The sequence below is a fragment of the Perissodus microlepis genome, chromosome 12 (genome assembly GCF_051167445.1).
Source record: "Perissodus microlepis isolate ML-2025 ecotype Zambia chromosome 12, ASM5116744v1, whole genome shotgun sequence".
NCBI classification, from domain to species: Eukaryota; Metazoa; Chordata; class Actinopteri; order Cichliformes; family Cichlidae; genus Perissodus; species Perissodus microlepis.
The window spans coordinates 29,001,524-29,015,567 of NC_140472.1; the positions used below are offsets into that span (position 1 = coordinate 29,001,524).

At 41.8% G+C, this 14,044-nt stretch overlaps 1 protein-coding gene across 1 annotated transcript in view; it reads left to right on the plus strand.

Moving 5' to 3' along the window:
* notch1b (notch receptor 1b) overlaps positions 1-14,044 on the plus strand; it is a 40,957-nt gene that overhangs the window by 20,239 nt on the left and 6,674 nt on the right. The window contains exons 10-27 of the mRNA XM_084945879.1: positions 1,720-1,833; positions 1,950-2,183; positions 2,524-2,634; positions 4,395-4,587; positions 4,707-4,852; positions 4,964-5,077; positions 5,797-5,916; positions 6,176-6,328; positions 6,443-6,671; positions 7,158-7,359; positions 7,531-7,684; positions 7,846-8,030; positions 8,684-8,816; positions 9,639-9,896; positions 10,519-10,631; positions 11,147-11,715; positions 11,932-12,366; positions 12,585-12,733. Of these exons, the coding sequence (XP_084802005.1) occupies positions 1,720-1,833; positions 1,950-2,183; positions 2,524-2,634; positions 4,395-4,587; positions 4,707-4,852; positions 4,964-5,077; positions 5,797-5,916; positions 6,176-6,328; positions 6,443-6,671; positions 7,158-7,359; positions 7,531-7,684; positions 7,846-8,030; positions 8,684-8,816; positions 9,639-9,896; positions 10,519-10,631; positions 11,147-11,715; positions 11,932-12,366; positions 12,585-12,733 (3,612 nt within the window). The remainder of the gene's footprint in view (positions 1-1,719; positions 1,834-1,949; positions 2,184-2,523; positions 2,635-4,394; positions 4,588-4,706; positions 4,853-4,963; positions 5,078-5,796; positions 5,917-6,175; positions 6,329-6,442; positions 6,672-7,157; positions 7,360-7,530; positions 7,685-7,845; positions 8,031-8,683; positions 8,817-9,638; positions 9,897-10,518; positions 10,632-11,146; positions 11,716-11,931; positions 12,367-12,584; positions 12,734-14,044) is intronic.

Consider the following 14,044-nt stretch of genomic DNA (forward strand, 5'->3'; position numbering starts at 1 on the left):
GAGGGGTTTTAACCGCTCTAGTTGAGATGTAAATTTGTCCCTGTTGCGAGCCAGGCCCAAGGCGAGGGTCCCCCTTTTCATTTCTGTACATGGAATAGCCATGGAAACCCCGCTGAGAGCCATTGAAATGTCTGATTCCAGCAGTCTGGGGATAAATCCCGCTTTGGCTGCTGAGGTGTGCGATGTGCACGGCCCTGTGCGTGGTTGCATCTCCGCTTCATCCTTTGTGTGTGTGCATACTTATGCATCTGGGAAAGAAAATCTTTTCATTAATGTCAGGAGTGCTGTTGGAGAACAGAACCGTCACATTCCTATTAAGAAACATGCAGTTTGTACCAAAGACTGTTGTTGCTGCTGTAAACTCACAGTCCCTATCAGACTGCAAACTGTCTTGATTTATAGCACTTTTCAACACTAAAAGCACAAGTAATGCCAAAAATGACAACAACATGTCACATAAAACACCCTTTTGTAGCGTTTAAATCTTTACATACGTACAACAGAAAATATCCACTTGGTATTGTGCTGTTTGGAAATTTTTGAAATAATAGCTTTAAGAGTTAATTCACACTTTTCTTCTTTCACAGATCTGTGTCAAGCTTTGAAAAAAGTAAAAATAATATTTTGCTTGCCATGCTATTAAAAAATCCCATTGACTACTTGGAAATTTTAGCCTAAAATATTCTTTAAATGTATGTTTTAAAGGCCACTTAAGTGTCATAATTTTGGCTCTTGAAATTGAACAGTTAAGATGCAATTAAGAAGTAGACTCTCAGCCTTAATTCATATAAGTTATATCATATAAGTAGCACAAAATAAAAGCTAGTTTTCTCATTTTTAAAGTAGCATCAGCTTTAATCTGCTGTCGACATAGTTTTGGACTACATTGTTCTGAAAAGTTTGTTAGCAGTGTCTACAGAGTCCAGTGGGAGTCCAGTGGGATACATCAGCTTGCAGCTCTCCACACAAATACTTCCTCACTGGATTATCTACAACTGGTCTTTCTTTAGCTTTAAGCACCTGTGTGTTCCTGTGATGTTGTGGTGATGGGGTGGGAGGGAAGTAGAACTTTTTATCTCTTCATCAGAGAACACCCTATTAGTCTTTGGGCTGTGACAAACAGGAGACGAGGAGGAAATATCTGAGAATAAGTCCAGGAAAAACAAGAAAGCCTACTGGTTGATTTTGAATGAACAAGACTTTGAATACCGGAGGTTCAAAGGTCAAGCTAGCTCTTTTTGGAGGCGGGCAGGGAGTAGAGGGGGTAGTGGGGAAGGGGTGAAAGTAAGACAGGAGAATATGCATTGTGATGGAAAGGTTTTGGGGAACAAAGAAGGCAACAGGCTCAGTTTGGTGCTGCTTTGAGCAGACAGGAGGGCCTTTGTCTTTCACCCCTTGGTCAGGAGGCCTCCTAACTTTCATTCTTTCCTCATTTCTCTCCCTCTCTCCCTCCCTCCCTCCCCTATTTTAAACGAACCGGTTCCCCCACTAGCTCCTCTCCCTTTGCCTCTGCGCTGAAAAGAAGTGAAAGGAGAAAATAGGGAGCTCGTAGTGCTTCACAGTTGTTAATTAACATGCAGATTTCTGATTCGCTAAGAGCTCTTATAACATAGGCTCAGGATTATGAGTGTGGCTGGTTTAAAATGAGATGTCTGTACACACACACGCACTCATTCACACACACATGCGCACAATAACAGCTTTTTGTTGCTTTTCCAGGCTTCAGTGGGAACCTCTGCCAGATAGACATTGATGAGTGTGCCAGCACCCCGTGCAAAAATGGCGCCAAATGCACAGATGGACCCAACAAATATACCTGCGAGTGCACTGAAGGTATTCACGCTTAACATAAATTATAATAATTGTAAAAGGAGCCAAGACCTTTAAAATATAACAACATTTCACAAATGAATGTGTCAGTTAAAACAGACATCAACTCTTTTTCCTAGGTTACACTGGGAAGCATTGTGAGACAGACATAAATGAATGTTACTCCGACCCCTGCCACTATGGCTCCTGCATTGATGGCCTGGCCTCGTTCAGCTGCCAGTGCAAGCCCGGGTTCACCGGTCGGCTTTGTGAGACCAACATCAATGAGTGTCTGAGCCAGCCGTGCAGGTACGGAGGCACCTGCCAGGACAGGGAGAACAGCTATATCTGCGTCTGTCCCAAGGGAACAACAGGTAAGGATCACACGCAGGAGATACAAGCGTAACATTTTACCCCTCAGCCATAAAAAGGCTGATGAGATAATGTTGTCACTCCACTGGCAGCATGGACACTCAAGTTTGTGAATGCAATAACGTGAAAACAAGGCAACGTAGGATTGATACCACAGCTGCATCTACTAAAAATCTTGGATGAGTTTGACTCTCAGTGACCTGAATCTTAAGGTCAAGTTTTCTAAAAATCTTGTGAATGCAAAAACTCAAGAAGGAAGTCACCTAGGATTTTCACATTTATACCATAAATGTTGGGCACCAGTATTTTTTTTTTTAAATCTAAAAAACAACTTTCTTCCAGGAATCAACTGTGAAACCAACATCGATGACTGCAAGAGCAATCCCTGTGATTACGGGACCTGCATTGACAAGATCAATGGCTACGAGTGCGCCTGTGAACCTGGCTACACTGGTAAACTGGAGCTCATAGTTTTATTGATTTCAATATAGGAAAGAGGAAACAGGAAGGTGTGATTCAGATCATGGTTGCAAGAAGGAACACAGTAGTTTTGAAATAACTCTAATGAATCTTAGAGTTTGATTGTTGACTGCATGTTAAAACATCAGATTTAAAGAAAGAAAACAAATACTGCAAATCAAGCAGTATGAGCCTTAGACATTAGCTTCAGTACTCTGATGTTAACATGTAGGATCTTGTTTGTATTTTCATACAATTGTAGTCACTGCAGTAAATACTATCCAAGGTAGATATGATACAAGATGCCTTTGTATCATAGCATCTGTCACAGATATGGATAACGTCCAGAAGAAATGTGCACTTATTGACATTTATTGAAACATCTCAACTCCCCCTAGATATTAAGCACTAGCTGTCCTAATACCATTGGGGACCCACTATGGATTGATTGCAGAAAACCCTCCTGGGGACCCTGCATGAGTAAAACTGCTCTGGGCTCTATATGGGCTAGCCTACTCGTTTTTACTTTGACTGTTTTAATAACTCTAAAAGAGACTTTGAGGCTGATTATGTTACACTTGGAAATTTGCTGTGTAACAAGTGCAAATGTGATCTTGATAACCCAAAATCCTCCCAGGAGAATGGGAGGGAGATGGTGATACTGAGGGAAATTGTGATAGTATAAGTTTTCTATTTTTCCCTGACCTGGCAGGAAAACCTAGAAAACAGATCTAACCTAAAATAACAGGTTTCAGCCTAAATTCTGAATGAGGTTAGATTTTCCAGATAATGGCTTGCCAGATTAGTGGAAATGAATAATCACATTTTCACAACATCTTTCAAAATATGCAGTTTCCTGAAAATTCTTTGATTTTACCACATTTTTCTGATATAGTACACATTTTGTGTTTGAAGGACCATAAAAACTTATACTCTTGGATCATTCCAGATAGAGGAATTTTTTTTAGTTTTCCGAAAAATAAATTTCAAATAGATTAAATCTAGTGAAGATTAATGTTAGGATTTTTGTTGTTCGAATAGATAAAGTGGAATTGCATGATCTTTGGCTTACTGCCACAAACTAATGCACTGGAAAAGCCCATCTTTTCCAAATATATAGCCAGGTTAAACATAACATCTGTCTGAAGTAAAAAGTGGGCAAACGAGTGCTTAAGGTGCAGCATCAGAGGATTCAAAGGTCCTGATGGGGAGGGTGACAGATGGCGAGCGAGTGCGCACGCTCCTCTGAGGCTCGACCGGTGTCACTTTCCAGCTCCACCCTGTCCCCAACCTGCTGCTGTTCGGACAAGCAAGCTGCCCTCCCGCACAAAGAGAGGACACACACACACTCTCTGGCACACAGGGCCAGTGGGGATTTGAGCAGGAGAAAAGATTCCCTGAAAGATTCCTGAAAGTTGAGCTTTTAAAAGCTTGGAAGCCGGTCCCTGCTTTAAAGCTAAATGGGCTGCCTTTATGCTACGCATGACACGGGCCTGAATGGCATCAACGCTTCAAGTCGCCGACAAAGGCCGCCTTTAAAGCCGTATGTTTCTGGAAATTGATACATTTGCTGTGTTGATATATAGACTTGATTGTGTGGAGGCTTTGTGTGCAGCTGTTGAGCGTTTTCATGTAATACATCAAAACTGTTGGAGTGTAAAAATGATTGCAGTGATTTCAGCACCCATCCTTTCACTGTTTATAAACTCATGGAGACTCATGAAGTCAGGAAGTAAAGCGAAATATCTGTTTAGGTGCCATGTGCAACATAAACATCAACGAGTGCGCGAGCAACCCCTGTCACAACGGCGGCACCTGTATTGACGGCATCAACAGCTTCACCTGCCAGTGTCCAGATGGTTACCATGACACCACCTGCTTCTCCCAAGTCAATGAGTGCCTCAGCAATCCCTGCATCCATGGTCACTGCGAGGACAAGATAAATGGGTGAGGCGGTCTATAAACGTTTTTCAGGGGCAGGGCAGTGACAATAAACAAGTTTCCCCAGATTTCCAACAAGAATTTTTTTCCTTTATCGATGATGTTTGTCTTTTACTCCTCGTCAGCTATAAATGCCTGTGTGACTCTGGCTGGAGCGGCAAAAACTGCGACATCAACAACAATGAGTGTGAATCCAACCCGTGTATGAACGGAGGCACCTGCAAGGACATGACCAGCGGATACGTCTGCACCTGTCGCATGGGCTTCACTGGTCAGTATTTGTTAGCATGTGTCGATGAGCTTCGTTTAGTGTCATTCGAACCGTACAGTTTCACTGCTAACCATCACTTGAACTGAAATGTGTTTAATTTATTGCATGCAGGACCAAATTGCCAGAACAACATCAACGAATGTGCCTCCAATCCCTGCCTTAACCAGGGGACCTGCATTGACGACGTTGCAGGGTACAAGTGCAACTGTATCCTGCCTTACACGGGTATGGAAATATTATTGAAAATATTTGATACACCCATGTGTTGGCCTGGCGTTCTGGCATTTCCTTGCTGTGGGAGACAGTTTCCACCGGCTGTTGGGCAAAGAGGAAAATGTGTGGCGGATGAAATAGCTCTTGAGTAAAGTTCAGCAGCAAGACTTCCTCAGGGCTCAAAGACACCAAACCTCTGACTCACTGTGCTCCTCTGTGATCCACAAGCATCCGTGATGGGAGCTGGGAAACATTTTAATGTCATCTGGCTTAGTATTTAATCAAACACATAACCATGGGAAGTTTAAGGGCAAATTGTTCTTATATTTGTCTTGTATATTTTTTTGGAAAAATCCACAGCGCTTTGAATACTAAAAGGCTCTTGCTTGGCTTGGGGTGGGAACGGGTTGCTTGACACATTTCCTGTTTGCCTGCTTCCTGTCTCACAGAACAGCAAATGGCTTCACAATGGCCGGAAACTGGAGCCGACTTCCTGTATTAGCAGTATGTTATGGAAACAGATAGGGAAATATCTCCACAGGCCTCAAATACTGACAGAACCTGGCTAAAATCTTCTGATAGCATTGATTGAAAGATGATTCTGTGTCCATTTGGATTGGGTTATCTCCAAGTTCATGACTCCTGCGTGGTATCACATAGTGACAGATAAATGTTAAACAGAGTTTAATTCAGTTAACGGTGTATTTCTTTCTTGCGTTTGCACACTACAGGAGAGAACTGTGAAACTCTGATGGCCCCCTGTAGCTCCAAACCCTGCAAGCATGGAGGACTGTGTCAGGAATCAGAGGACTATCTGAACTTCTCTTGTGTCTGTCCTGAAGGATGGCAAGGTAATTATTAATGTCTGCATATATGAGTACCTTCCAGGAATGAGTAAGAGGTCATAGAAAAGGTCAAAAAGGACTCAGAGAGCAGCCTTTTTAGAGAACAGAAGTACACATGTAAATGTTAATTTAATACAAACATTTCTAATAAGAGATCCTTGGATTGTAATCAAGATGATTATGTTCTTAATTTCATACTTACTGTGCCAGCATTTGAAGAAGTATATAATATTTGCTTTCTGTTTCCTCTCCTAATCCCTTCTAGGTCAAACCTGCGAGGTGGACATCAAAGAGTGTGTGAAGAATCCCTGTCGCAATGGAGCAACCTGCCAGAACACTTTGGGCAGTTACCACTGCAGCTGCAAACCGGGCTTTACCGGACGCAACTGCGAAAACAACATTGACGACTGCAAGCCCAGTAAGTTTATCAGTCCTTCTCCCTTTATCTGTTTCCTCTTCGTGTCCATTGATGAAAGTGCACACAAGCAGCACAATAAGAACATAAAGTTGAGTCTGATGCTTCCACCTGCAGACCCCTGTAGCAACGGAGGGCTCTGTAATGACGAGGTGAACGGCTTCCTGTGCACCTGCCCGGCCGGCTTTCGCGGAACGAGGTGCGAGGAGGACATCAACGAGTGTGAGAGCAACCCCTGTAAGAACGGAGCCAACTGCACTGACTGTGTCAACAGCTACACCTGCACCTGCCCGCTCGGCTTCAGTGGCATTCATTGTGAAAATAACACTCCTGACTGCACTGAGAGGTACAGAGCTCACAGAAGGTTATGTTTGCTTGATTTAAACCCCACAGACATTGCCACTGTGTCATTGTGAGTAATCTCTTCAAGATCAGCAGGTTCACTTTCTGCGCTTTGGAGATGTAATCTTTGTTTTCTTGTCCACTACTGCCCCCTCTGGTGAAATATTGATATACAACAGTAGGTTTCAACATAGTAGTTTGCTTTTACATTAAATTAATGTGTAGCTCTAATGTTTTTTGCAAAAATGGCAGAAGCATTAGTTCTGCTCTATTCAGTCAGTTTTAAAATGTGGGAAAAGTGTGAAATTGAAGTAGAGCAATGCTGCAACAAAAATGTTTGTTCTGGGTGAACTTTCTGTGAATAAGATATAAATTTGCCTGCAGCTCATATAATGAGAGCTGTATTGATTTACTCTCATTTCCCTAAAAAGCTGTAGAATATTTTAACCCTAATTTGGTGCGCTGATGTCTGTTATTTTTTTCCCTACAGCTCCTGCTTCAACGGTGGCACCTGTGTGGATGGCATCAATGCCTTCACATGTTTATGCCCACCAGGCTTCACCGGGAGCTACTGTCAGCATGATATCAATGAGTGTGACTCCAAACCCTGCCTGAATGGCGGTACCTGCCAGGACAGCTATGGCACTTACAAATGCACCTGCCCACACGGTTACACAGGACTAAACTGTCAGGTAGGAGGAGCTAGTAGAACAAAGATATTCTGATTGTCTTCAAGGCTCCCTGCGTTTTAACCGTAAAATGAGCAAATTACATCTGTCTGGCATATTGAATTGCTAAATAACATATGCATACTGCATTAACACCGCACAATCAACATCTGTTACTTTTATTATGCTTTTCAGAACCTGGTTCGTTGGTGTGACTCGTCTCCTTGTAAAAACGGGGGAACTTGCTGGCAGACAGACACCACATACAGCTGTGGGTGTGAGACTGGATGGACGGGCCTTTATTGTGACGTCCCAAGTGTTTCCTGTGAGGTGGCAGCCAAACAGAGAGGTGAGAGGTTTCAAAAGCCTTGTTATGCCAGGTGTTTTTTTTTTTAAACAGTGTTTAGCCTGTTAAACTTAGAATATCACGTCGTATATTAGTTGCCGATTACTGACAAAATATAAAGAATTTTATTACAACACTTTCATCATCTTTTGCTATCCATTTAGGAGTCGATGTTGCGCATCTTTGTCATAACTCGGGTCAGTGTCTGGACGCAGGAAATGTTCACTACTGCCACTGTCAGGTGGGATACACCGGGAGCTACTGTGAGGAGCAGGTAGATGAATGCACACCGAACCCGTGCCAAAACGGCGCCACCTGCACCGACTTTCTGGGCGGATACACCTGCAAGGTAAAAACTGCGAAGAGAAAGTTTTTATCCCTTTGCTATCTATGTTCAGATTTGTTTTTATGTGTCTATTTTTTACATAAATTTGGTGCACCATGGCACATATGTACTGCATTTTCTTCAAGTTTAGTATGTTTAGTATGTTATTTATATTTTATGGCAACTTTTGGTTGTTCTAATTAACATTACTTGGAGACATTTATAGTTAAACACATTTCTTGTGGTGATTGTATAACTCTAGATGTGTGCTTCTTTGCAGAAATATTTTTACTCTTAAAGCTACAACTCATTAATATATCTTCTATATTATATGATATTAACCTGCTTTTTAACTAACTGTCGGAGGCATTCAACTAAGAAGCGGTAATTGTAGCTGTTCATTGAATTTAAGTTTAAGGCAGACATCCTTTCTGCTGCAGTCCTAATGAAGAGGTTTGCTTATAAATAGAAAACAAACAGCTTGGTTATGTTAATCTTCTCCGGAGTAAAGGATCTTCTGGCCTTGGCAGGATGGAGGCCAGAAAACAGCCAGGTAAACAAAAAACATCTTTGTTTCATGTCAGACATCGATTAACTTTCCCCTCTCTTCTCTCGCTGTCCCGCTCTTCCTTCTTCCTTCTATTCCTCTTTCGTCTTTTATTCCCTCTCTTCCTCAGTGCATGCCAGGATACTTGGGGACCAACTGCTCTGTGGAGATCAATGAATGTTTCTCCCAGCCGTGCCAGAACGGGGGCACCTGCATTGACCTGATCAATACCTACAAATGCTCTTGTCCCCGGGGAACCCAAGGTCAGCAGACCCCACGCACACTCCTCCACACCTCTCTGCCTCCCCATTCTCTCCTACTCGTCTCCACGCTTCATTAATTAGGGCTTAACAGCACCCCGGGCATAAAAGCTCCACCTCCCGTCTTGGCTCCATCTCTTCCTCTACTTGTCAAGTACTCTATTGATTTTTCTCTCAGACATGAAGGGAGCGTGTGTGTTTTAGGTCAGTCTAAAGTGGCAATAGAGTTGGTTTTCCTAAAACAGCCAACATGTTGTTGGAAATTTGAAGATTAAAAAAGTTGGGTTTTTTTTAAACAAATTCAGGTCAGTATTTAAAAATGGTTCTAAACGTCTTGACTTTAATCATTTTTGGTCAGTTTCCGGGTCTGGTTTAACCTAAAGCCATTTACACTGGAAAAGCAGAGCACTTTGACTCTCTGTTTATTTGTGGACTTTTTAAATCTGGTTTTGGATCTTTTTCTTACTCGAAACATTAAAATGTTACTATATAAAACTCTTCATACAACATGCCCTGATGTATCTCTTCAAACTTAACTACTGTTTTTTTTTTTTTATTTCTTTGCAGACATGTCTATCTTTTTGTTTTTCAAAGTCCAGACCTAATTTCATACCCTTTATCCAAAATTACTCTAAAGGGACACTAATATCTGCAATTTACTGGAAAAAGACAGAATAGAAAGCAAATGACCTGCTGACAGTTTGTTAAAGTCATAACCGCTTTTGGTGATTCTCAAAATGATATATTGTTCATGTTCTTTATTTAAATGAATGCACATTACTTGACATTGTTGTTTCCCCCTTACTCTTCCATTGCAATCTTCAGGTGTTCACTGTGAGATCAATATGGACGACTGCAACCCCTTCACTGACCCGGTCACCAAAGAGCCAAAGTGCTTCAACAAAGGCAAGTGTGTGGATGGAGTCGGAGGCTACCACTGCATCTGCCCTCCAGGATATGTTGGGGAGCGCTGTGAGGGAGATGTGAACGAGTGTCTGTCAAACCCCTGTGACCCGCGTGGAACGCACAGCTGCATCCAGCTCACCAACAACTACCGCTGCGAGTGTCGCACCGGATACACGGGTAAACAGCTTAGAGAGTATATTAAAGAGTTTGAGGGGGGATATGTTAGCCTGCCTTTTTGGCTGGTATTTTCTTTGCACTCGCTGTTTAAACTGCCCTCATCATTCAGTTTGCATGTTTGTACTACACACAGCATATAAAAGATGGACATAACCGAAGTGAGATCAGCCGTTTAAGGTTTATGGAAGTTTTGAGTTTCTGCTTTTCACCATTGCAAATGTATCTTTTTTAAAGTAAACTTTTGGACAAGAGAGTAGCAATGATCAGATTATGCTGCCTTGGTTAACAAGATGAGCGTGTCAGTGTGATAGGAGTTGACCATTTGTTTTATCATGCAATAAACTCAAAATGGAACCACAATGTACAAAATGAATGTCATGTTGTGTTCAATATTATTTGCATGTAGCAACTGAGACCATAGTCTAATCAGGAAAGTGTTTACTGAAGTCAAGTGAAAATCAAAGTGCAATGATGCAAGATACAGGAGTCAGTCCCTGCTGCTGCCCATCTTTTATATACAGTGTTTGTTGATCTAAAACGTACTGGTGTGGCATTAACCTTACAATTATGATGAGGAATGAAAATGAAATGACAAACCTTTTTGTGTGTGACACCTCTGTAGGTCAGCGTTGTGACACTGTGTTCGATGGCTGTAAGAGCAAACCTTGTCGTAATGGAGGCACCTGTGCTGTGGCCAGCAATACACCACATGGCTTCATCTGCAAATGTCCTCCTGTGAGTACACACTCTCGGAAATATACACAGACCTCTGTCACTCATAAGAAAGTTGTAATAAAAGAGCAAAAATTCCTCTTAATATTATCTAAATGTTGACTGTAACTTTTAAAAGAGACATGCAGAAGGCGATGTGATGCTTCCATAATGGGAAACATACTTTTTACTAATATTTGATCTAAATTAGCCCTATTGTCTTTAATCATAGATTTATGTTCATGTATTTTTAATATACAGACAGACAAAAACATTGATATTTTCATATATTGATGTTTGCAATACGCTATGTCTGCATTTATATAGACTCTGAGAGAAAAGAAGCACTTCAAGGAAGTGTGTTCTCATCATCCCGACTGAACTGATAATTATAGTCATAAAAATTTGTATCTTTTGCTTAAGCCTGATATTGGCTTGAATTTTAGTTTTCAGGAATAAGACAGATTGCTTATATTCATATCAGTCTAATTTATTTAATATATAATAAGCATAAATCATATATATTATTCTTCCTGTAGGGCTTTACTGGCTCCACGTGTGAATACGACTCCCAGGCCTGCGGCAGCCTTCACTGTCGCAATGGAGGCACATGCATCTCCGGTCATAAGAGTCCCACGTGTCTCTGTGCTCCATTATTCACTGGACCTGAATGCCAATATCCCACTGACAGTCCCTGTTATTCGAACCCCTGTTACAACGGCGGCACGTGTGAATACACCTCAGAGGAGCCGTACTACCACTGTGACTGCCCAGCTAACTTCAACGGCCTCCGCTGCCACATCCTGGATTACAGCTTCCCGGGAGGGTTTGGCCACAACATCCCGCCACCCCCAGTGGACGTCCCCTGCGGGATCCCGCAGTGTGAAGAGCGCAAGTACAACAAGCACTGCGATGTGTCCTGTAACAACCATGAGTGCGGCTGGGACAACGGCGACTGCTCGCTCAATTTCAACGATCCGTGGAAGAACTGCTCGGCCGCTCTGCAGTGCTGGCGATACTTCAATGATGGGAAGTGTGACTCACAGTGTGACAATGCTGGATGTCTGTATGATGGGTTTGACTGCCAGAACTTGGAAGGACAGTGCAAGTAAGTGTATTTGTCTTGCTTGGTGTGCTTCTAATTAGATGCTGAGAAGAACAAACAGGATATAGAACTACAGTGATAAAACTGTCTTTGATACAACAGTTCATTATTTTCCAGTAGAGCTGTAGGTAGTTTCTGTGTCATATACTTCTTCTTTTAAGCATATATGTGCAATTAAGAGATATTTAATTGGGCCTTTGCATCCAATTTTTTTTGCAGCCCTCTCTATGACCAGTACTGCAAGGATCACTACGCCGATGGCCATTGCGATCAGGGATGCAACAACGCAGAGTGCGAGTGGGATGGCCTGGACTGTGCCAGCAACATGCCTGAGAAGCTAGCCGTGGGCCAGCTGGTCCTGGTTGTCCACATCACCCCTGAACACCTCCTCAACAACTCCTTTGGCTTCCTGCGCGAGCTGAGCCGCGTGCTCCGAACCAATGTGGTATTCAAGAAGGATACAAAGGGGGAAATGATGGTCTACCCATATTATGGGAACGAACATGAGCTGAAAAAGTACAACGTCAAGCGTTCAGTGGACTCTTGGTCAGAGGTTCCTGGCAAAGTGCTGAATGTGGTCGAGAGGAGCCTGTATGACTTGGCTGGTGACAGCAAGAGAGCAAAGAGGGAGCTGGATCATTTGCAGATCAAAGGGTGAGAAGGCATTTCTGAAAATATTTCAGTCATTAACCTTCAAATTGTTCAGATCATGTTCTTCCATTATCTGTCATTTGATATGCTCATCTTTTTTTTTGGATTTAGTTTTTTCTTTTTGGGGGGGTTTAAGAAGATTTTTATTTCTTTGCAGAAGCTAATGAGATTCAGAAAAATGATAAAGTCTGGAGTCACTTTGTGTTTTCTTCTCTCTCTAGTTCAATTGTCCACTTGGAGGTGGACAACCGTCAGTGCTTCCAACAATCCACCGAGTGTTTCCAGAGCACAAGTGATGCTGCAGCGTTCCTTGGGGCTTTGGAGTCCAGTGGCAAACTGGATGTACCTTTCACCATTGAAGCTGTTTACAGTAAGTATATTTAATAGGTATCTGCATGACTTAAAAAGTCTGTATGCATTGTTGGCTTTCCAAAAAGTAGAACTCTCTATAAAAAAAAAATAAAGCAAAAGCAAATTTTGACTGCAGCTTGTCAAATTCTTTTTACCAAAGATATTTGATCTAAAGCAGCTGCTTCAGATTTTCATATATTCATATTTTCATATATTGTATGATGAAACTTTTCTAATCAATGTACACTCAATGGAAAAGTCTATTGATTGTGTATATTTTCCATACTGTTAACAAATCACAAGAAAAAAACAAAGCCATCATTGACTCCTATTAAAAACATAGTTGGCCTCAGGTTGTACTGCATATTTCTTTATCAGGCCAAACCTCCACTTGAATACATTTGATGTAGCCTGCAAAACCCAGGCAAATACTTTTATTCCTAAAATTTCAAAACTAAATTAACATGTAAAAAACATGTTCATTTATCTCTGTTCGTATATAATTGTTGGTTTAGTCTTTTTTTTTTTTTTCAATTGGATCTTTTTATAAACGAAAACATAAAATCGACTACACTCCTTAAACGTTGTATTTGCATACAACATTAGTGTATCTTACACACTGGTAATCATTTTCATTTCCGTGCAAACCCAAGGTTTCTTGAAGACAGTCTAAAATGTAAAGCAGGATCGCACAAATTAGCTTGATTGTTTGTAAAGTAAAATAAATGCCATTAGTAGTATGAGGACTAAAACATGAAAAATCACTGATGGGGTTTTTTAAGGCCTCGTGGTGTCCACACGTACAGAACATGCTCTTTCATGCTCACGCTCAAAGCAAATGTATCCGACGTGGCCTCTGGTCGGGTCCTAACCTTACAACTCTTTGATTGTGTATTTGTTATGCAGCCGTGAACAAATGCAGTTGTGAATCTCTTGGCCTAAACAATGAGTCCTCCCCTCGGTGTAAATCCAATGGCTTGAGGCTCCAAAATGGTTAATTGCCGTAAATCAACTCATCCAACCCTCCCCCCGCCTCCAAAATCACATAACATAACCGTATCTGTCTGTTTCTCAGACATGTACACATATACGTCCCCGGATATCACACTCGCACACATGCACGCACACGCACTTCATCCCACAGTGTGAGGGGCTGCTGCAACCTTCACCTCGCTGAATGTAATACCAGGACTTAATGTATCTCTGAGGGTTTAGGTTGGGGGAGTTTATCATTTCAAAATCGTTAGTGGAAAAAAAGAGAAGGGGAAAAATTGATCGGGAGTGTGCTAGAAGTTGGGAGTCTTTGTTATCTCGAAAATCCTAATAAATC